Source organism: Eutrigla gurnardus (assembly GCF_963514095.1).
Source record: "Eutrigla gurnardus genome assembly, chromosome: 13".
Lineage (NCBI taxonomy): Eukaryota > Metazoa > Chordata > Actinopteri > Perciformes > Triglidae > Eutrigla > Eutrigla gurnardus.
In genome coordinates, this window is record NC_139936.1 from 3,446,103 (window position 1) to 3,470,621 (window position 24,519).

Genomic DNA, 24,519 nt, shown 5'->3' on the forward strand with positions numbered 1-24,519 from the left:
CAGAGCAGCTCCCATCACTTCAGATGGAGACGCACGTGGTTTGGATCATGTCATTGGTTTTTATGGAAACGTGGATAAAGGCCCGTTCACACCCGTTTTTAAACATTTAGGTTTGAGTCGGTGAGATATGACACCGGATCGCACCGTTTACCGACAGTCATCCTGACTGTTCTGACATGCAGGGAACAGGAAGTAGGAGAGGAAGCTGATAGCTGATTAGCAGTTGGATTCTTTCACTGTTATGTTATGAGAGACGATTATGTATTTTATATAAAATGACCAAACTAAGCCACGTCAGCTGAGTTTTTAAGCTACCTTTTGTCTTATTTATATAGAAGATAAAAGGTGAAACACATCCCAGACGTGAATCTTCAACCTTCAACACGTCTTTTTGTGGCAGCTGAAAATTGCATTAATTGCAGTTATTTGAACCAGCTTGATTTTCATGTTCCATATTGGATTTTAATTGATGTTAATACACAAAAAGTCAGCTGGGAAAAATTACTTTAAAAGTTACTTTAAAACTAAGTAGCACATTTTCTAGTTTATAAAGTTGCAGATTTGCTACTTTACTATAGCGGTCATAGAGGAAGTAAACACGTTGCTTGATGGGATGTTTGCCGTTGCTATGACAACAAGTGAAAGCTACCGCTAGCATCTTAGCCCAACCGCCCCGATCAATAAACACCCATAAGATGACAATTTGACAAATTAAATTAACCAACAACAACAGCATCACCACCCTAAGGACCTTAACGGGTCACGCTGTGATGTATTAATTAGAAAAATGAATGCGTACATTCATGGGAAGATAGCTAGCATAGATGCCAGTTGTTAGCATCGTACTAACTTTTTTTCCAGACAGATTGGTAATTGGAAACAATTGGAAACATAACACAACAAATAAAAGTGATATACTAACACAAAATGAGAATAAGATCCGCTGTGATGGTTGGACGTAAATGGACGATTTTAAATGTTTACACAGATGCAAAATAAAAAAGAATGGAGAAAGTAAGATATTAAAATAACCCGTGATGATGCCGACATCAGGTAAATTACATTTTGACCCTCGTATATGTGTGTGTGTGAGAAATAACCTCTGTTTACGCTGCCAGCTTCAACACACGCGTTTCTTTTGTCTCTCATCGGAATATTCATGCCAATTAAAAGCGTGTACCTAAAAATAGAACAAGTATGATTATGTTGGCAGGGAGCGGAGGATGCTCTATGAAAATTAGCTGTGTATTATTAATGAAATGAGTCCAGAACATACAATTTATTCTTACGTTAAGTTATTCAGAGGGGCCGGGCTCGTAGTTAACGCTCCGAGGCTCTTATGGTGAACTTATGGCATCTCGGAGGAAAGCCAATTGAAAATTCCACTCAGGCTCTCATCAAATGGGCTAAAAAAAGGTTCTAAATTAAATGCAGGGGATTAGGTGTGTGATTTAGATTTTTTTTTTCAAATTAACAGAGTAATTCCCCAAAATAAAAGCATGATTATCAGACACCTTGAAACAGAGCAGGGTAAATGTTCATGTGCCGGTTCTGTTTTGCACAAAAAAGGAAACTACAGCTGCAATTCATGTCTGAAAGTATATTTTTAACAGAAAACCGCTGTTGTTCTTTCTCTGCTTGCTCTTTTAGCTCCTAAATAAACCTCCCTGCCTGTTTCCCACAGTGGCGATCGGGTCACATGACCTGCACACAGGTGTGTGTTGTCACCAGGTAAGGCTATCCGCCTGCCTGCCATGGAAGCAAACACAGCAGCGCTCCTCTCTCCTCTGGGCTAAAGTTACGACTCGGTGTTAGCGAAATAATCCTCCACAGATCCTCGCTTTTCCTTTTTCCTCTTCGAGCCTTCGCTGCTGTCGGGGGCGTTTAAAAAAAACGTTAGTAAAATGTTTGTTTTTGGAGGGGAACATGATACTGAGATCTTTCCAGTATTATCAGATATAAGATGCCCATTCTCCAGATATCATTATTTAAATTACTTTCTCTCTCTCTCTGTCCTATTTTCTATTTTTGGTTTTTACCTGTATGTTTAAATGTGAATATTAATACCACTCTAAAGGCTTTATATAGCCAGGAGCAGCTGTCCATTCTTTACAGGTTTTAATTTAATCAAACATTTAGAAATGAAGATGTTTTTATGGAAAGAACGTGGACTTTAAAAGCTTTTTCTACCTGTGAATAGTAGATTTAAATGACTTCCTGTTTAACAACATATCCATGGAGAGTTTTCGTGTTTTTTTTACTATATTTCCCACAAAGAAGAGTTATTTGACAAGATTAGTCACATCACATGGTTGCCATTAAAGTGCAATAACAAATGTAATATCTATATGTGAAAATCGGAGCTCTTGACAACATAAAACTACAACTTTATTGTAAATCTGAGCAGGAAACTAGTACAAGTTCAACAACTTAAGCTCCTGAAAAAGCCAGTAAATGGACCTTGGACTAGAAGTTTAACCACCAGTTTAATAATTATTCAGTACGGAGCGTTTAGGGAGCACCGGCTGAAGCATTTAGATGAACATTCATTATCATAGATGTTGTCAGCGATGCTACGGGTGAAAGTTTAAACCACCTTTATACCTTTAAACTGTAAAATGAAATGTTCTGCTATTAAATAAAAACATCAGAGGACCAGATTTCTATTGAGTTGCTGTTTGTATCCATAAAGAAAAGACAACGAAAAAGTGTTGTGTGATGAAGACGAGCGAGTCGATGAGGAAAACAAAGACGAAGAGGACAAAGTGGTGAGAAGAACGAGAGGAGAGAGAGAGAGGGAGAGAGAGAGGAGGTGTCAATGTCGTTCATTCTGCAAATAAACAAAAAGTAAACACCAGCGGAGGAAACGCGGTGACACCTGATGCTGCTGATCGCTCCTCCACCTGCACACTCAAGTTTCCCAGAAGGCCATTCTGCTTCGCCACGGGAACAAAAGTGGTGCAAAAAAAGAGAGAGAGAAAAAGCCAACACCTCCCTCCCCCCCTTGGGCGCTCGGAGACAAAAGAGGGAGGAAAAGAAAGAGAGAAAAAAAAGCGATACAACACCTTTGTTTGCTGAGATTAAAACATGTTGCGTTCTCTTCCCTCCCTCTCTCCCCAGAGGTAACTCTACCGGGCGAGCGCTGCAACTGCCACTGATTTCTCCCTCTCTCTCTTTCTTCTAGCCGAGAAAATCTTCATTACTTCCCTGTTGTCTATTGTTGGGCTGATATTGTGCATGCTGTGACGCTGCGATGAGCCTTGGCACGGCGTGAATGAACCTTTCTCTCCGTGATACGGGTATAAAGTTGGTGATGTGACCAGACGCCCGATTGTTGATGACCGAAACCCAATATGTGTTGACATAAAAGAGCACGGAGGCCTCAGACCTCTTCCACATGGGGAGGGAATCGGACACCGGGACCATCACAGCTCAGGAATCCACACATGGACAAACATGCGTGTATCATGATAAAGAAAATTAAATAATAATGCCTGATCCATGTTCTGTGATTACACAACGAGCGTCGAGGGAGGGGTGTAAGGTAGGCTGCACAGCACATGTCTGGCAAATTGAGCCGGCTCCTCTTCTTCGCTCGGCAACAAAAGTCTTATGCAATCCCCGTAATAACTGTTATTATTCCACAAGGTCCGCGGCCAACGTGCGAGGCGACGCACGCACATGAAATCCACTAATCTATGAGTACAATGGCGGCCGTGGCAGGGAGGGTGGCCCGCAGACATGCACTCGCTCCACGGGGGGCTTTCTGCCAATCTGGCAACCGCAGTGGGAGGTCTCACTCTCATCAGCGCTGCAGGAACCAGACCACTTGTCTACCTTTCCCCTCAATCTCTTCGTCTGCACACAGGCTTTAGCCGGCAGATGATGTGCCAGCAGTTAACACACAGGTTTTTTATTTTATTCAGCTGGAACTACTTTCCTCGGAGGAAATAGTCCCAAGAAAATCGGTTTGCAGGGAGCTGCGTGGTGAAATCAGGGGATTGTTTATGCACAAATATAATTTTATCACTATTATTAAATTGGAGAGACGGTAACAATTTTTTTTTTAACCCTTTAAGTTACTTTCCATACACAAAGTCCATTCACAAAATGTTCTGGAGCTTTTGATTGCGTCACATGATCTTCGTTTACCGAATCAGAAGTTCAATTCAAAGCTTCAATCAAACATGAAACATCTGAATCAGAACTCTATTTGCTGAGGAAGCTCCAGAACATCTTCTAAATCGGGCTCAAAGTGTGGGATTGTTTTTTTTAAAGCAAGAACTGAGCGTTGCCGTTTTTCTATAGCTCACTCCTACAACACATTCTGTCAACATCGCCGATCCAGATGGCAAATTAAAATACGTTCTCCATAATCTCAAAGCATTGACGTTGGCAGTGTTTTGAAATTACAGATGAATAAAAACAGATTCTCAAGTGAAGGAGGCTGCCACTCGTACAGTTTCATGTAGATCCGGACGGTTATGGATGTTTTTGATGATGAAGTGAATCATCAAAAACACCTCAGCTTGTTGGGATGATGAGCAGCAGGTGTCATGTGACTCTTCACAAAGACGCCAAACTAAACACGGCCCGTCGCTCTTTTCCACTCGCGCTCCTCCGAGAATGTTGGAGAGGATAAAACCTAAGCCTCTGTCCTCAAACCCTCCCTCTCTCTCCCACTACACAAACAGTACGCCCAGATAATGAGGCCGGGTGAGAAAGTGTAAAGTGGAGGTGTATTGAGGGGCCGTGTAAGCCGGCCTAATCCTCCTTCACGGCATTTGTTGTGTCATTAGAGTTGTATGGGCTGTGGATCCTGTGACACGGGCCCCTATTCACCGCCGGCGCCCTCAGCCAGCGCACCGCCGAGGCAGCAGTGTTGTGTTCGCGGCCGCTGTAAGCCACCGTGGATCTATTCTAAAAGGTGAGGAACGTCCTGGAGGACCACACAAGCCCCGCCCCCCCCGGGGACAGAAGACGTGGTGACGGCAGGTAAATACCAGAGGTCACACAAAAAGAGACCAGAGTCTTAAAAATCACTTCAGCAGCTTTATTTTTTGTTTTTTGTTGTTGTTGCAAATCTCATGATAAAAGGACACCAGTAATGATGTAATATCGTCTTTTTATTTACTCATATGGGTGAAAGCAAGTTTACGTTTCGGCTAAATTTGCTGCCTTTATGTAAACAAATCCAATTTGTATCTCCTGTAAGCTCAATTATTATAAATATTAAGACATAATTTCCATGAAAACATACACCTACAAAAAAAAAAGAACATTCTACGCTGCTGTTTCATTCATATTTAAAGCCTGGAGAATTATTCTATATTGCATACATTACCATGGAGTTACAGTAGATTTTAAAAGTATGTATATTAGTTGTTTTTTTAAACTTAAAACACAAAAGTGATATTGGTCTTTTTTAATAAGAACATAGCTATATTTTTTATTGATTAGTCTGATTGTTTGATTAGATGGCTCCATGCAGTGTGGCTAACGTTTCCTACAGGAAGTAACCTGTACATTCCCAAAAATAAAAGGGATTTTACTCTGAAAATCTCTAAATAAATGCTCCTGATTCAATACCTATACTGCATTTTTATTCACTTTTAAATAGACAAACAACCTACAACCCTAATTTTGGTGAACTGTAACGTAACATAGTGGATGTATTGCAACTTCTCACTGTCTGCTCTACTTGGTGCAGCGACCGTGCATCGTCCACACAGCGCCGATACGAGGTAGTAGAGATTTAATCAACTGTAAACGATAAAAACTCAGGAGAACGAGGACAAGCATCACAAATCAGAGATATTGCTTTCAGCTACAGCTCTTATTGCTGGCGTGTTAAATACATTTAAATGGCTCAGATGATAAAAAAAAGAAAACAGCGTTGTTTTATATTTCTGAAAAGTTCTTCTCAATACAGAACGCTGTCCAGAAAATTCAACTTGTTCATTTATTCATCACGCTACTTTCCCATAAGTTTCAAATGCAAAATAAATACAAACGTAAGGCCAGTTTTTGTGCGATAAAAATAAAAATAAAAAAGCACACTCTGTAATAGAGCACTTTTACTGCATGGCTGATTTCCTCCTTTAAAATGGCAGAACAAGAAAGTCAACTTATTCGAGATCTACGGGTGAAATGATTCATGAGGTTTATATTTATCGGGGGACTCTCGAGGTGTCTGAATACTTGTAGTCAAACTTTTCAGCACCCCTGATCCCTCCCGCTCCCCCTCCTCCGTACCAGGACCTCCTGATCCGGATCTCACTTGGGCTGTTCTTTGAGCTGGTGCTCCCTGAGAGCCCCGGTGAAGGTGGCCGTCCACACGTGCAGCGCCGTGCCGGCCGAGAGGGTGAGGAAGAAAAGGAAGGCAACTTGGAACCCGAACCAATCCACCACGCCGCCGGCCAACGCGCTGAACGTCAGCTTCCCCAGCACCTCCAGAGTGGCCAGGAAACTGTAGTGGGTCGCCTAGAGGAGAGGGGGAGAGAGGGGAGTAAGAGGAGGAGGTGAAGGAGGGGGAAGGAGGAAGGTTTGTCAAATAAAGGCACATTGTAAGGAAAAGGAGCAGGAGATGGGAAAGTAGAGGCTTCATCCTATCAACATATCAGCTGACGTTTTTAAAACCTGTAACACAGAATAATCAACAACAACAAGGAAAGAGGAAACGTGTGATTTTTAAAGTGCAAATGGAAATAAAAAAAATTACTAAATAAAGAAAAATGGACGCCTGAAAGGGAAAGCGTGAGACGGAGGCCTGAGACGATGGACGGAGGCCAAACGAAGAAGAGTATCTGATCTCAGCCTTAAGGCTTTCAACACAGAGTGTGTGTGTGTGTGTGTGTGTGTGTGTGTGTGTGTGTGTGTGTGTGTGTGTGTGTGTGTGTGTGTGTGTGTGTGTGTGTGAGTGAGTGTGTGTGTGTGTGTGAGAGAGAGAGAGAGTCAGATAGAGAGATTACCTAATCCTACCTGCCTCCTCATGAAGCAGGTAACTCCAACAAATCACAAGGACTCTGGTGACACCTAGACCCTCACCTGAACTAATTCATCCATTCATTAGTTCGTTTTGGACTCTTTTCTTCATTATAATCAATATTATAGTAATTCTGCAACATTTTTACTCACAAATGATACTTTTGCCTTACAAAAGCAGATTTTGTTGGACATTTTGCTGGTTTAAAACTCACTCAGGTAAACAAAGGTGGAGCGTTTTCATTCTTAAATACTTTATAAATTATATCATGAGCTTCTTTTACAAGTTTTTGATTTGCTGTGCATCATATATAATGGAATTTTAGCACAAGAGCTGCAATAATGAGTCATATAATTGATCAGTGGATTTACAGAAAAGGAATCTAACTATTTGGATAATCTATTTTTCTTTTCTTTTTTTTTTTTTAAATATGAAAAAATATTTTTACCTCCAGCTTCTACAATGTGAGGATTTGCTGCTTTTCTCAGTTTTATATCCTTGTTAAGTTTATTTAATGTTTTTTTTACTGTTGTACAGACCAAACAAAACAAATGTAGACGGGCAAAATAATTGCAATTTATTATATAAAACTCTCTTAAACAATCTTTTTTTTAAAGTGAACATATTTTTTTAAATGAAAAACAATGAAATAATCATAATTAAAGGTCCCTCTGCATAAATAAAGGACATTCATATCCTGTATTTTTCACTTTGCTGCCATGACGGCGAGATTGGCAGCTTTTTCAAGTCACAGATAATGGAATTAGTCTTTTAAATCCCCATATCGTCCCATCTGCTCCTAGAAAAAAGTTGCGATGCGCATTTTTTCTTAAATTATTTATTGATCCCAATCCCGAGGAGACGGATAATGAAACGGTGTGATGGTCTGGGAGTGGAGGAGCGGTGGTGAGTTTAGACCACTGTGGTCTGTCCACGGAGCTGCAGAGCTCTGTGTGACCACAGCTAAGTGGAGTGCCTTTATTCTGAGCAACTTGTTTAACAGATTCGGTTTCTTTCTCCTGGGGATCGTTAACAAGCACTCACGCTATCAGCTTTCTGTCACTGGATAGCACTACCTTCGATAAAACACACACACACACACACACACAAGGAGCACAGGCCAGCTTATGCCCCCCCTCCTCCTGTGTGCACACACACACTGATTCACACACCGACACAGTAACAAGCAAACGGTATATGTGTCATGAGAACCTCTCAAATTAACCCCGGCTCTCATCATGGCATGTTGTGATTGATTCTCCCCTGGTATTTATTTTATCAGCAACCAGAATCCTGATGTCTGCCGCGGCCCACTGATTTGCCTCCCTCCACCTCCTTTTTTTTTTCCTTTCCTTTTCTCTTCTCCACTTTAAGAGTGACGGCAATTTAAATGATAATTTGTCACCTTCAGAGATTGACTGAGTGATGTCTGAATGGCTGTGTGAACAGCGATCACCTCCAGGCAACGGTGGCCCAGTTACGGTGGGGACAAAAGCAGTTATGTCAAAGAGGAGAAAATGAGAGAGGAGAGAGAGAAAGAAAAAAAAGTCAGAGAGCGTTTAAAGGACTCCAGAATGACAAAGAAATAGAGTGAGGTGGTAGGAGGGACAATGCAAGCGACGGAGGAGGGGACGGGGGTGGGGGAGATGGGAAAGGGGGGCGCAGAAAGACAAGAAAGAATAGAAACTGGGTCTGAGATTCTCCAGGTGGAAACAGCTGATGACAACTGACAGGTGTAGGTGTGGTGCTGTACGCCGAGGATTTCCCTCTCAAAGGCCCCCCATCTTTGACAATCAAAGGAAATGACCTACAGTTATATAATGACAATTAAATGAAGGCAGAGGAGCCGACAGGAAGGAGATGACCTCACACCAAAGTGTGAGACAATCGCGTTACATAACTCCAGGTGTACGAACATGAAGTCTGCTTTACCTGAATGCTCTCCTCGGCCCTCTGGGTGCAATGCATCATGGTAGTGAAGGTGAGCGTGGTGATGAGCCCGCCCAGGAAGTGTTGAACGCTCATACTCAGGACGGCCATGCCTGAGGGAGCAAACACAGAAAAAACAAGAAATAAAACACAAAAACAAGCGAGCGCAAGTTTTCCTTGTGAAAACGATCAATTTCACACTTTGCTTCGCTTCTCACTGTAGAAGTTAAAGTCGAGAGACAAAGCAGTAAGCTGCCGAAGTGTCTCCTTTCCATCCCCCCCCCCCCCCCTCGTCCCCAAAACACATGTAGTGAATCCTCTGAGGGGAAGTGGCAGAGCGGTGTTAGTGGGGAAACACAGAGGAACCACAGAGCCTATCTGTCTCTGCTCCCCGCTAACACTGAATTATTCACTCAAGCCGCCAGAGTTTTTTTTTTCTCTCCCCCGGAATACGACTCTTCAGTCAGCGACACAAGGCTGTCGGAGTCGCGAGCAGACGCGCCGACTGATCCGACTGAGGAGAGAGAGAGCGGGGGAAAGCGGAGAGGGTTGTAATGTAATATTGAAAAATGTGAAACTGAATGTTTTTCCGGTTGAGTTTTATTTCCCCTGAAATCTTCTGTTCTGGGTTTAAAAGTAAAGGAGGGAGAGGCCTCAACTTTCAGTCTGACAGACTTGATAGGGGGAACAGACAACTCCGACGGAGATGAAGGCCGCCGATCTGAATCCCGAAAGCTTTCGAGACTGGCTGCGCGGCAGGATGACACGTGATATTCAGACATTAATAACTGAGAGAGACCTGTCTATCAACGCCCAAAATCATGGCCATCTTTGTACTAAACATCTGGCTCTAACGGTCAGCGGTTCCCAACCTCTGTGTTTCTTGTGTCCGTAACTTTCTGATACGGAAGTCCGACCATCGTCACTTTTTCTGCGTACAAATGAGTGAAATGTGTGTGCTGTAATCCCATCATTTAAATGATCACCTCTTACTTTCTGCTACTTATATGCTGTGAGCAGAACTAAAGGACGATTCTGCTTCTGCAATCATTTTCATTATTTTTAGAGCCTTTATTCAAAAGAAGAAAAAAAAACATCTGAAAGAACAATATGATGTTATGTAGTACAAATCTGATTTTCCCTTCCTTTTACTGATGAAGTGCCCTCCAGACCGAAGACCAGACAGAACATTAAGCAGTTTTCTGAAGTAGTTTGTTGTATTTTTGAGTGTCTTTCAGTCATTGTTGTAAAAGTTTTTTCGATTCTTTGTGTGAAAGAAAAATTTGCAGACCAGCTTTGTTTCTATAAACGACTACATGTGTCCACTATATGTAACAAATGTATATTATATTATGATATAATATGCAATTTCTTTAAATGACAGTTCATACTGTAAACTGTCAATGTGAATGCAAGAGTTATCAGTTCATTGATGTTGGCAACATGAAAAGAAATTAATTAAACCCTCGTTCTGCCCCGCCACCAAATTCTGTTCTCAAATTCAACACTTTACAGTTTCTTTAAATATTAATGAGTTGATTTTCCAATTATATATTATCAGTCCCTTTTCTCTAAATCCACATGAAGCACTCTTCACATCGGCATCATTTACATCCACAGCACAGAACTTATTTTAAAAGAAAACATCACTTTTAAAGCCGTTTGCCGACAACCAACCTAACATACAAACGGTGAAACTGGACTCTATCGTATCGTGGCTGAATGTGTTTGGAAACTCTCACCTTTCATGAGCGGAGATGGTTCCAGCACAGTGAGCAGAGAGCTCTGGAACACCATGCTGACGGTCCGCAACACAAACACGCGTCGCATCAGAGCCCCGATGCTGTGGAGAGACCAGCAAACCAGACCAGAACCAGGAATCAGAGGGATGTTGGACAACTTTTAGGGTTACGATGATGAGCAGCGTCACATGTGGCGACGGCGGCTCAAGGCGGCTCATCGTTAGATTTAGAGACATTCTGCGTTTTCTTATCATGTCGCACACAGTTACACACACACACAGTTACACACACACACACACACACACACACACACACACACACACACAGTAAGACGTGTAAGTAAACAAGTCCCCAGACGCTAATTGATTCCCTGTTAGTGCAAAAAAAAATCATCCCCCTGTGGGTTTGGTTCGTGACGTAATCAATAACCTAAGGAGATCCCCAGCGTGAGGAGGATAATTAGTCGCTGTTTACACACGCACACGCACACACACACACACACACACACACACACACACACACACACACACGCACACACACGTGGAAACACACACCCTCGCTGTTGTGTGACATCAGGGATTAACGATGCCAATCACTCAGAGGACGCCTGCCACTCAAAGGACTGTGTGTGTGTTTGTTTATGTCTTTTTTGCATGTAATTATTTATGTGTTAAAAAATAAAATAATAAAAAAATAAAGGCTGTGAGGAAGAAGGAGCTTGTCGCACGGAGCAGGATATGTGATTTAGGTGGATGAGTGAAACACTTTCACTCCATGGTTTGAGATTTTTAAAGCCTTTAAAGATATCAGGCTATATTTTTGCAATTTCAACACACTTTTTGTTCTCTTCTAATCGTGACCGTCCTGCAGCATTATACCTGTGTGTTTGTATATGTGTACATACATACGTGCATGTATGAAGTATTTATAGGAAATTAAATGTGTTTATCAACAAATTAGACTTTGTCAGCGGCTATTCTTCAATAAAATATGTTGTGCTAATACCACAGGGTGTGTAGAGTAAGCAGGGGGGACTGTTACTGTGAATAATTTATAGGGGAATGAAATGTTTTTATCCACCGTTGTAAAGTCACTCTATGACTATGAGTCATAAATATATACGATCACTATCTGATCAGGCAAGTGTGGACACATCAGATCATAAAACACCTAGCGCCTCTCAAATACAACCATAAAATAAAGTGTGTGTGTGATTAAAAGTGTAAAGAAAACAGAAAAAAGCTGTTATCAAAAGTCAGCAGGAGACTTCCTTTAACTGAAGCCCTCCCCCCCCCCCCCCCCCCCCCCCCCCCCCAGCCTCCTCTGATGGGAGGAAAGGGGAGGATAGAAACCAATCCTGCATCATTCACATGCTAAAGACATTCTTCTCTCCACTGCTCCTTCTCCCTTCTCAATGACAGTCTTTCATATCATGCACTCTAAAGAGATGCTGAGGAAGGTGTGTGTGTCTGTGTGTGTGTGTGTGTGTGTGTGTGTGTGTGTGAGAGAGAGAGAGAGAGAGAGAGAGAGAGCCTGCATGGCTGCCACCTCACACGGGCCGGTCCCAGATAAGAATAGTCCGGTTCTCGGGTTGCCGGTGGCGGTTGTAAAGAGGGTCACTCACCGACCACTCAGCCGTTTCTGATGGTGTGGAGGATAAACCCTCCAACGGAGCTTTTAGAGGTGGGACCGCAGCAGTGTGTGTGTGTGTGTGTGTGTGTGTGTGTGTGTGAGTGTGTGCGTGTGTGTGTGTGAGACAGGAAGTAGTGAGGAAGAAGAAGTGTTCACCTGACACTGGAGGGTACTAACAACCAAAAATATCCATCTGAACACGTCGTCTGATCTAGAAACGAGTCTTTTACTTTGCACTAATTTGGATCTACTGATTTAAAGAATGTGATGCATTATAATAATAAATGTTAATAATAATAACTCAAGTTTTAAATCGATCTCATGATTGCAAAGTAAATTTAAAAACAATTTTGGGGGAAAAGATTATGATAAATGATTGATTAATCCCCTGTCTTATTAAAGAGGCGTTTCAATCACAGGTCAAATTAGGTGATCGGTCTGCTCCAGATTACAGCATCGTTTGTGTTCTATGTTAAATGGCTTTAAAAGGAAGAAAACAAGCCTTTCCAAGTTACTGAGTCTTTTACAAGATCAAAGATCATCAGCCAAACTGTGACAGCCAATCACGGGGAAGTGCTTTCCGCTCAAAAACACTGTTGTCTTTGGAGGTTTGATCTGTTTGCTGGTGACACGTTATGTCACAAAATACAACAAGCACAGAAACCAACATATGAGCAAAAAGGCACAAACTCAACCACAGATCGGGGTCTAGTTGTTTTTACCTTTAGGAGTACACAAACATACGGTATGGGAACTTTACACACATCTATAAAGGCATTGTTGTTATTTATAGCTCCGATTACATCACACTGGCCATAGGCAGGGCTGTGAAGTGATGTGATCCTAGTGTACGCAGACGTAAAAAAAAAAACCTTATGCAACGATGGTCCGCCACAAATGGCACAGTGTCAAAGTGCTGAAGGGGGGAAACATGGAAAGGTTGAATTCAATCACACTAAAAAAAAACAACCTGCTGTAGAGATTTCACTCAACGCGTCCTCATCAATACTAACGCCAGAGCTTGTAGTGATACAGTGATAAAACACCACATTTAAGGAAGTTCCAACATGGTCCTCACATCTAATCACCACACTTTATATGATAACCTAATATACTGCATTACAGCCATTTTTACATTTCATCAGAGTCTAACATCTTTCTGTAAATCTGAGAATTAAATTCAACCACAGTTGCACGTCGTCTCTCTGTGATCAAACCCTGAGGGGTGTGTGTGTGTGTGTGTGTGTGTGTGTGTGTGTGTGTTTGAGTGTATAAGTGTGTGTGATGAATTTGCTGCTCATGCTGTTCTCACACCACAAACCAGACACAGGGGGTCCCTATGCTCTCAAACAAGGCTATGTTTACTTAAATTACTGTACACACACACACACACACACACACACACACACACACACACACACACACACACACACACACACACACACACACTAAAAAAAGAAATAGAAGAACAGGCCCAGAGTGACTAAGAAGAGGGAAACCAAGAGAGCTGCAGGAAAGAAGGAGTCAGTTTACACAAAAAGTTTAGCTGAGGAAGAAGAAGAGGAGCAGGATGAGGAGGAGGAAGATGATGATGATGCTAACATGTTCCTGTGATGCAGTGGACATCATCAATCTTCACCACCAGTAACAACAACATTGGTAACGGCTCCTTTTCCCCTCATTGACTCTTGTGTTTATAAAAATATAGCTGTTTGCCGTCGTGTTGTAGCACTTTGTGTGGAGCTTAGATTCTAATTAACATTTTTCTTCAGATTGGCCTGTTTCTAAAAACGGTTACGTCCTACCTTCTAAATATATTGGAAAGCTTTCTAGAGATCTAAAAAGCCCTGTAACTATGGGGACCGGCCAATGTTAGCGCTACCTCTTAGTCATCAGTCAATTCTCAGTCATTTTCTGAGGAAAAGTGCCAAATATTACATTTTACTGCTTCATATTTGAATATTGCCGGTTTTCATCATCTTCTATGACAGTAAACTGAATACATTTAGGTTCTTGAAAGGCAAAACAAGATATTTAAAGCTGGGGGAATTATGACAGGCATTTATCAGTATTTATATACTGAATGACTGATTTATTGAGCAAATAACTGTCAGATTAATCCACGATTAAATTACTTGTTGGCTGATTTTGTGACATGCAGAAAAAATGTTTAATTTCAGGCTAGGGGTGAGTATTGGCAAGAACCTCACGATACGATACATATCACGATACTTTGGTCACGATACGATACGTATCACGATATTTCGATATAAATAAAGATGAAAACACAAGTACCTGTATATGTACATCAGATATTGATCAGAGGACAAATTGCCTCTCCATTTTATTAATTCCCATGGAATTCACTGGAATAAATATTGAAAATAAAATGAAAAAGGATAAAGTACTGCATTCACAACGCGTCTAAACCTGAATCTTTTTTTTTTTTTTTAATCAATCTTTGAAGTCGAAAAATCGATATTGTATTGGGCGACAAAGTATCGCAATATATTGCCGTATCGATATTTTTACCCACCCCTATTTCTCACACACTCGCAGGCATTTAATACATTTCTAAAAAAAGGTGCTAAATACAACATTGGAATGATTTTTATTGTGTCTCAATGTGGCGGCGGCGAAGGCTACCTGAACTGAGCGAGCAGCACGCCTCCGAGGGACGAGCCACAGATGGAGAAGCCCATGGCGATGACGCCATTCCAGAAGCCGAGCTCCCGGGCCGTCATGTGATGATCCAACAGGAAGAGAGGGAACATGGTCACCGCGCCCTGCTCACCTGCAAAAACACGACGACACAAGAGGTCAACTAAATAAGACAAGAGTGTGATGTCACGACATACAGCCCATACAACATGTGTTATGTACTCCACGTCTCTGACTAAGCATTGCTATTTTTCCACCTACAGTAAATATGCCTCCCGAATACAGACGTCTGCTCCAATCACATCCAAACATGATGAGGATGTTGCAGCGAACTGTTTAGCCTGCAAGACTGAACAACATTGTTTTCCTGAGATGACAATTGCCGAATCAAACACGGCACGCCGAAAACACAGCGCACCTAGGCCTATTCCTGGAAAGTGTCAATAATAGATGCCTGACAAGAAAAAGAATACCCTCAGTCACTTCATCAAACGGGGGCCTCGCACTTTTTCCTAAAGCACAAAAAGGAAAACACAACAAAAAACACAAAAACTTCCCACAGATGAAACAGACCTCACAAAGGCCTTTCAGTCAAAAATAAAAAGTTTCTGTCAGACAATAAGACTTTCTGAGTGTGGGGGTAATGTTCTGCTGAACATTAGAGTAAAATATTCAGTGGTGCCGACTACACGCCATTATTATATTAATGGAGACTGACTTCAGAAAGACAGTGGGACCAAGGAGCTCCGTGAGTGACAGCTCGGCTCCCAGACTGCTGTCAAAGACGACGCAACACAACGCGACGACTCACTCACTCAGTCAGCCAGGAGACAAACAAAAATAGAGAAGGAGGGGAGGAAAAAAAGAAAAAGGCAAGATGAAACGGACTGAAATGAAAAAAATAATAAGAGAAAGCCGAAGGAGCTCCCAGTGATAGGGAGTGCAGCGGCAGAACGAAGAGTGTCACCACTGTAACAGCGGTGTGACAACCCGGCAGAAACGAAGGGAATGTGGATTCTGTGTGTAGGAAAACACTCGTTCTCTCTCGCTTCTGTCACTCAGGTTTCACTGTCGGCAATTTACTTAAGTCGATGCAGACCGGGATGATGAGGTGCACCAGGATCCTGACAATTAAAGCCAATACGACAGGCAAAACAGATCTACCTGTTCAGATAAAGCAAAAAAAAGAGGTAGGGCTCCATCTTTACCCTGCTTCATTGTCTATTTGACTCTAAATGGACCATAATGTACTAAATGAACATCATGCTGGATTGAAGAAGACTTGAAACTAGAGATTGAGACCATAAACTCATGTTTACAATGTTTACTGAGATAATACATCAAGAGAGAAGTAGGACCATTTTCTCATAGACTTCTATACAACCAGAGAGGAGTCGCCCCCTGGTGGCCAGCAGAGAGAAGTAGGACCATTTTCTCATAGACTTCTATACAACCAGAGAGGAGTCGCCCCCTGGTGGCCAGCAGAGAGAAGTAGGACCATTTTCTCATAGACTTCTATACAACCAGAGAGGAGTCGCCCCCTGGTGGCCAGCAGAGAGAAGTAGGACCATTTTCTCATAGACTTCTATACAACCAGAGAGGAGTCGCCCCCTGGTGGCCAGCAGAGAGAAGTAGGACCATTTTCTTATAGACTTCTATACAACCAGAGAGTAGTCGCCCCCTGGTGGCCAGCAGGGAGAATTCAAGTATAAGGCACTTCAGCATTGGCTTTACAGCCGTGCCGATTAAATCAACTAGTTAGTTGACAAAAACTAAGAATGTATTTGCTTGATGACAGCTCTAGGAAGAGGTCTTTCATATCACAGTACTGAGCAGCATCACTATAGGCAAGAAAGAGAATTTTGTTTATTTTAATGTCATTTTACAAATAGGTCACATGACGGCGACACGTGTTAAACCCATTTCTCAACCTGTGACGTGGTCGAACGCAAGAAAACAGACTTCACAGTACTTCTTTGTGAGATATCATTACATCCCTCTCACTCCGAACACCCAGTGGGTGCTGCACCGATACGCTCACATCCTCTCGACGCATTACTCGCATTTTAATCTCCGACATCCTCTGTGCTGAACCGTTCTGAGCCGCATCGACTGTGCCGTAACCATATTAGTCATAATAAAGTAAACATTGGCAGCAGCGGTACCCATGATGCCTGGGTTGTTTACCCATGGTTCTGTGCTCGCGTTCCTGTCTGCCTGTTGTTTAGAGCTTTCACAGTCCTGCCTTCAACTAATTATTTCTTTAAAAAAAAAGGGAGGGAGGGGGGGGGGGATTGAGGAGGGGGCGTGCAGACAAACACAACCAGGCTGATTATTCCTTTCTATAAATATTCTCAAAGCAACAATTGTCCATTTCAGCAGGGATTTCATTAGACATCCGCAAAGATTAAACAAGCAAGAGTGAAGGGGAAGGAGAGAAAGGGTGTGCGAAGGGGGGAAGACGATGAGAGAGGGGGGAGAAAGAGGGAGAAATTAAGGAAATAATGAAAAGGGGAGAAGCAGCAGTAGGTGGGGAAAAGGCAATACAAGAACATACAAAAAAATAGATGTAGAGATGAAGAAGAAATGACAATTTAAAAATAATAATAAAAAAGATGTGAGTTAACATGAGTGGATAGATAGGAGAGCAGCAGGGGATGGAGACAGCTAAAGACAGAGGAAGAGGAGGGAGGGAGGGGGAGGAAGCAGATGAACAGAGACATTGTTAGGAGGTTAGTGAAGAGAAAACAGAGGAGGGATGGCAGGCTCAAAGAAAACACTGTTTATGTTTACATTAGAGGCAGACAGCACAGAGAGACAAAGCAACTTAACATTAACAGAAGTGACAGGGACGCGTTATTTATCCTAATTATTTAAAGGGAAGGTGCTTCATGACCACATCAATCATTTACTAGATTTGTTAGTGAGGACAGTCGGAGTTCACCCTCACGTTTATTCGTTTCACTTTTAACAATTTTGTTCGTGTCACGTTAGATTTCTGTCTGCGTTGTTTTTGTTCTGTTTTCCAATGAAATCCACGTGTGAAAGCGAGTCAGAACACATTCCAATAAAGTGAAGGATTAAGTTCCCTTAGTTGGTTTAATGAGCTAAACAAACCATTTAAAAAAAAACTTCTAAATGCATCGTCACAAAAGTTTCTAAGCTCACGAAAAGTGAGTTTTTCTGTATTACTCACATAATATAATCATATACTAATAAATAAGAGGTACTTTATATTTTATTGTTAAATATTTAATATTACAGATAAATACTGAAGATCAGGAATCAAGTTTTAAGGGAAAGTGAGAGAAGATATTCGTCCTAGTTATTAAGGGTTCCTCATGGAAACATTAATGATTCATTATGTGACGTATGAGTACAGGTTTTTAGTAAGATGGACTTCTTTTACTGCACATAATGAAACGATTCATGGCAAACACAGAAGGAGGTCACTGTTTTAGCAGTGCAAACAGAGGTTAAGCTAGCAAAGTCCAGCAAATTAATCAACATCTTTATGCGAAAAGCATCATTTTGATAAATCTCTCATGTTGGTCTTTGTTTTACGGCAGTTATTCCAATTAAGCGGCGTCAGCTTTGCAATTACACGCCGACTTTTAAAACGTCCACGCTTGTATCCACGGCGATTACGTGGGCCCGTGAGCATGTGCGAACATTGGGTGGCAGCGGAGAGGGATCAGAGCAGGATAAGGGTGAGATAAGGTGAGACGAGGGGGGAGAGGTCAACGAGGACGCCGGGGTCAAATCCTGACGTCCGCGCTGCAGCTTAGACAAAAGAGCTGGCAGAGCAGGAGAGATCACTGAGGACACTAAGTCCCCCCGCAGAACCACAGTATCGCTCCCTGCCGAGAGCATACATACTGCACGGCGTGCACACACACACACACGTCCATGCACACACACATGCACACACCTTTCAGGTCCTCAGGCTCCCTGGAGACCAAACCAGTAAACAGAGCCCCCACTATACACACCTTCACTAAACCCTATGCATATTAGTTGATTGACACACACACAGAAAATGGGAAGAATACACTCTTTAACTATGTAAAAGCGAGACAACTGCCATCACCGACAACAACCCTGCTAGGTTACCGGGTTGATTTTTCTCAGAAATTATGTAATATTAATGATATCCCCATTGTGTTCAATGGTGTTTTCTGTAGGATCTTTGTCTATCCTTCATTTTAATTTAAATGTATTTAAGAGGGCGCTTTGAGTTATATACGTTTTTTTCCTACCGTATTGTGCAGACAATACAAAAACAAGACTTCACATTAAATTTCTCTGTGATCCAAAGGTGAACAAAAGAGTCACCACTCTACCAAAACTGAAGGATTTGGACCTCCAGACTGACATTGATCGAGTTCTTGTGGAAACACACAGCACTCAAAACAACTATTAATAAAGTAATTAGTGATTTGTTATGCTAGAAAAGGTTGTGTGTACATCAGTTATTTAATGTGAGTGCATCAAACAAGAAAACAGGCCGATGTCGTCAAATATTTGCTGATGAAAGCACATATCGCAATTTTATATTTGAATTTAGCTCGTTTTGTGAGAGTTATGTCGGCAAATATTTAGGATTAGACTTTTAAAAAAGAGATCTTGAACCCATATGTCGCTGCATTGATAAGTGTGTTTATGTCTATTGCCATTTTGCTCTCTGTCCCTCCCAGGGTTGCCATGTGGTGGTTGTTCATTAATTCATCCCCCTCCTTCAGCCTCTCTCCCTGCAGTCCTTCCTTTTTCCCCCTCTGGAAAATACCCCCCACACTCCTTACCCCAAGTTGCTCTCACTCCCACTCCTCCACCTCCCTTCATATCTCAGGACTACCAGCATGCACTCCTGGTGGCGTCCATGTACTCTGTGGACAAGGCTGTAGGTTTCACGTCATTAAAATAATTTGCATGCATATGAAATACAACATAGACGTCCCAATAAACAAAACGTTCTGTTCTCCCTTGCTTCAGATATTAAAAAATGCCCTTTAAGTTCACACCTCTGGTCATGTTGTGTATCTATTTAAAAATATATGCTGGCAAAAAAAATGGTATATCAAAATGAAAACCCATACAACTAGTACTTACTAATTTCAACCAATAACATCATGACATCCATCCATCAATCAACCTGCAACTTTAAGAGCTAGAGATGCAAATTAATACACGTTGATAAAAGCAAAAAAAATAATTAAAAAAAGAAAACATGCACAACAAAAGGGAATGGTTTGCCATTAAACATTGCAAGGAAAAAAGAGCCTTGTCAATGCCTTTTTTTGTTTGTATACATGAGCCTCCAGTTGTAGTCAACATACACTGGGTTTATCATCTACATGTAGCTTAAACTAATGCAATTTAATATTTAACAGCCCACCAATAAATACCAACTTCATATCAATTAAAGTGGATTTTATTTTCATGATTTTACAGGCTGTGGGCTATATATATATATATATATCTCAAGGTGTACCTAACAGACCGGTAACTGAGTGTATTTCACCATTTGTCCTTGGCGCTGTCGTTCTGAAGGAAAAGGTTACAGCGGACTATTGGGACAAGGTTTTTTATTTTTGTGTGTTCATCCATCCATTCCTCCGTCCACCTGGTCAGTTCCCAGGGAAAACCACCATCAGGGTTCAGCTCTTTTCATCATCAGTCACGTCTCTTGTCAAACACACAGGGCTGCCTACCTTTAAAAAAAACAAAAAAAACAGCCGTACACTGGGGACGTGCAGCTAATTGCAAAGAGCGATATGAGAATAACTGACGATTAAAAGCGTGTTAGATTCAAAGCATTTAAGGTGTTGATGTTAATGACAAAAATCAGCAAAATAATTATCTTCCTCAAATTGTCAAATTAAAGTAATTAAGATTGCAGTATCTTATAAGATAATAAGGTTTTTAGCGATAACTGATTAGTGTTTTTGCAGATTCCCAGACGTGATGACATGTTTGTTTCCCCAACAACAACAACAGGATGTTCAAAATCTCACATTTGAGTTCATTTGCGACTCAAAACCTCTCGTTTGGCTATTTCCTTTACCTTCTCCCCTTACGGTTCCTCTCGCCATCCCCTCCCCTCCATGCCCTCCGAGTAATACCCAGACAGTTCTCCCATCATGCCTGTGGCATCAGATGGCACAGGGGGTCACAGTTCAAACACGAGGCTCCCAAATGATTGGCCAGTGGCCACCGTGTTGGACTCAGCGCATACTCAGAGTTCATTAGGGATAAATGTGGGCGAGGGGTCTGTGTGTTGGTGTGTGTGTGTTAGTGTGTGTGTGTGCAGGAGGGGGGTGTTCAGACAGGCAGATCACACAAACATACCCACACACCCCTTGAACAAAAACAGTACTGTCTCACATAGGCAATTACGCTGGCCTGTTCTAAAATATTACACAATCTTTTTTCTTTTTTCCCCCGCAAAAGGTGGAAATAGACTTCTACAACAAGTGAGAATGGATCTACTGAGAAAACACTAACTACTACAGTAATTCTTGTTGTAATCATGAGTATCAGGCGACATTGTGTGTGTTCGTGTGACAGAGAGAGTGCTTGGGTGGGGGGTGGGGGGGCGTAGGGGGGTTTTGCTCCCCAGACAGATTAGGGGGTCCAGCCAGCCTTCATATTTTGTCTAGTAGTGTCGTCTGCTGGGGCTCATCCGATTACTGAGCCACCCTTAAAACTCTCTCAAAACCACACACACACACACACACAACCTAAAAACAAAGGCATACGCATTCAACACATACACAAGTAAAAGCTATGCAAATTTGAGGAGACAATTATATTCCCACCACCCACATACACACACACACACACGCACACACACATATATATATAAATATAAAAACACACACATCAGCAGGATGTGCCGTCTTCCATTTCGGTTTCTGAACGCAACAGACACAAAGACACTCTAATCCTTACATAATCCCCTTCTGCTACCAAACACCAAACTCTGGTCATATCAACTCTCTCTCCCACACACACACACACACACACACACACACACACACACACACACACACACACACACACACACACACACAAGCTTGAATGATCAAAAACTAATTTTTTTTTGTTTATTATCGGAACCAAATCCACATACAATGCAATGATGCATTCAAACTAACGTTGTTTTCTTGCTCAAGGGCCTTAGGTTTGTACTTTTATTCATTAAAAAGAGCTGTTTATCTAAGCAGGGCCTGTATGTTTCCAATGCACACACTGCAGATACACAATAGTCAAGTAATACTAACATCCCAAACTTTTCCAATGCACTCGTTTCTCAGTTCAGTCTTCATGGACACGCCCACAGCGACATCTAGTGGTCAACTCTGGATGCTACATGCAGGCAGGAACTGCAACTCAATTATGTTCACAGTGGGACAATGGGGACAACTTCAGGAAATATAACTATCCATTGCTTTCTGTTTCTTTAGTACATTTAGTTTATCAATAGAAAGCAAATAAATCTTATACATTTATAAATTGGTCTCCCCACTTATAGGTAGATAACCTGGGAAAGCTCTTATTTACGCTTTTCTGGGCTGTTTCTTCCTTTATGGATGTCAAACATGTCAATTTTTCTCAGTGTGCACACAGTTAGAGCTCTAACAATAAGTCGATTAGTTGATAAAAATAAAGCTGATGTGAAACTTTTTTGATAAACTCTCTCCAATGTGATGATTTGCTGTTTTTTTTTTTTTTTTTTTTTTTTTATCAAATTGTACAATTAATATTGTTGGAAATGCTAAAGAAAGAATAGTTGATGATTAGACTGAATTTGATTTGTTACTTTTTCTGTGCATTAATAAAGAAAATAATTGAAAGATGAATCAATAATGAAAAGATTAATTAAAAGCAGCCACAAAAACAAACTACAGTTTCATAAAACCAGTATTATGGTAATATAAGTTGGTTAAAGATATGAAAGTAAAACAAAGGTTTGGTCTCCAGTGTTCCAGTAATTTAACAGTGTGTTCATTATGAACGAAAAGTGCTTGTGTATTAAATCAGACTCACCTAGTTTGTACGTCAGCACATACAGGACTGTCCAAGGGGTGCCGGGCACTGCCAGCATCTTCCTCCACACTCTCCATGGCCTCATGGCGTCCGCTCCCTGCACTCCCCTCCTGCTGCCGTCTGCCTGTTGGCCCCTCAGAGTCTCATCGTCCAGCACAGGGGCCCCCCACACAAACAGGGCCACTCCGGCGTACACAAACGTCAGCAGCATAAACATCCAGCTCCATCCAGCCACGTCAATCACAGCCAGCAGCCCACCTCCGGCAAACACGGATCCCGCTTTGTAGCCCACGACTTGGGCCGTGTTGCCCAGGCCCAGCTCCCCGCGACCTTTCAGCAACCCCACCGCCGCCCCATCCACAGCGATATCTTGGACCGAGGCCAAGGAGTTCATGGCCAAGAGGGTGCCTGCCACTCCCCAGATATGTGCTTCAGGGGCCAGGGCGGCACTGCACAGGCACGTCAGGGCCAGCCCAGTCACCGTCGCCACCAGCCAGCGGCGCTTGGTGCCGATCCGGTCCACGAAAGGGGCCCAGAGCACCTTGAGGACCCATGGAAAGTAGAGGATCTTAGTGAAGCCAATGCGGGTGAGGGAGTGACCGGCTCCACGCAGGTAGACAGGAAGCAGGGACGACTGGAGACCATAGGGGATGCCCTGGACAAAGTACAGCAGGCCCAGGAACACAAGTTTGTCATTCATGATCTACATCCACAAATGACCCCTCTTAATTGAGCAGCAGGGGTCCATCGGTCAGGTCATCACTTGGAAGTCCTTGAATGGACTGTCTGACCCCGGATGATCGCCCTAAAATTAAAAAAAGACAGGAAGTGAGATTTATTGATGCTTAAACCTTGCTGTAAAAAGATATAGGGGTAACTAAAAACCCAGTCAGAGCTCCAGAAATCTGCCTTAAAAGGCTTCATCTCTACTTCCGGTTTACTGCCCAGCTCAGCTATCAGCAGCGTCAACGCGGCTAACGTTAGCTCCTCAAAGTCAAACCCCTTATGGACACGAAACACGTTCACAATGACGCTGACGACGTGTGTTTTCACCATTTAATTCACATCAGAACACAAACGCGACTTTGCATCGCTGCACATTTCGCTTATACACACAAGTTTGTTGCCAAACTGAGTAACTGACAAGCCACCGTTAGCTGGAAGCTAGCTAACATGCTAACCGTAGTCACAGAAAAACAGCTTTTAAACAAAAGTATACAGCGTGTCAATACGTTATGAGGTTACGTATGTTTTTTAAAAAGTGGTCTCGTTCATGTTATGAAATAACCTTGAACACGTACCGAGAGAGAAGGTTGTTTTAGCCGACGCTAAGCTAACCGGAGGAGCTGCTCCACTTGTTTATAGTTATATGTGTGTGTGAGCTGTGGGGTTGCCAGGTTCTGTGACAGGGAGCAATCCCCCTTCTGCAGATGGCAAACAAGAAGAGGGTCATGTGTGTTTTTGTATTTAGCATAAACGCGTGTGCCTGCTTTCTCAAGCTATTACTACTTGGTAAATCGG

At 42.2% G+C, this 24,519-nt stretch overlaps 1 protein-coding gene across 1 annotated transcript; it reads right to left on the minus strand.

Moving 5' to 3' along the window:
* Positions 1 to 5,396: 5,396 nt before the first annotated feature.
* mfsd3 (major facilitator superfamily domain containing 3) lies at positions 5,397 to 24,418 on the minus strand. Its single transcript, XM_084025615.1, has 6 exons — positions 24,300 to 24,418; positions 22,999 to 23,803; positions 14,935 to 15,082; positions 10,657 to 10,757; positions 8,918 to 9,027; positions 5,397 to 6,483 (listed from the first exon to the last, which is right to left on the minus strand). The coding sequence occupies exons 2-6, from the start codon at positions 23,696 to 23,698 to the stop codon at positions 6,277 to 6,279; spliced, it is 1,266 nt and encodes a 421-aa protein (XP_083881741.1). The 5' UTR covers positions 23,699 to 23,803; positions 24,300 to 24,418; the 3' UTR covers positions 5,397 to 6,276.
* Between the last annotated feature and the right edge of the window lie 101 nt (positions 24,419 to 24,519).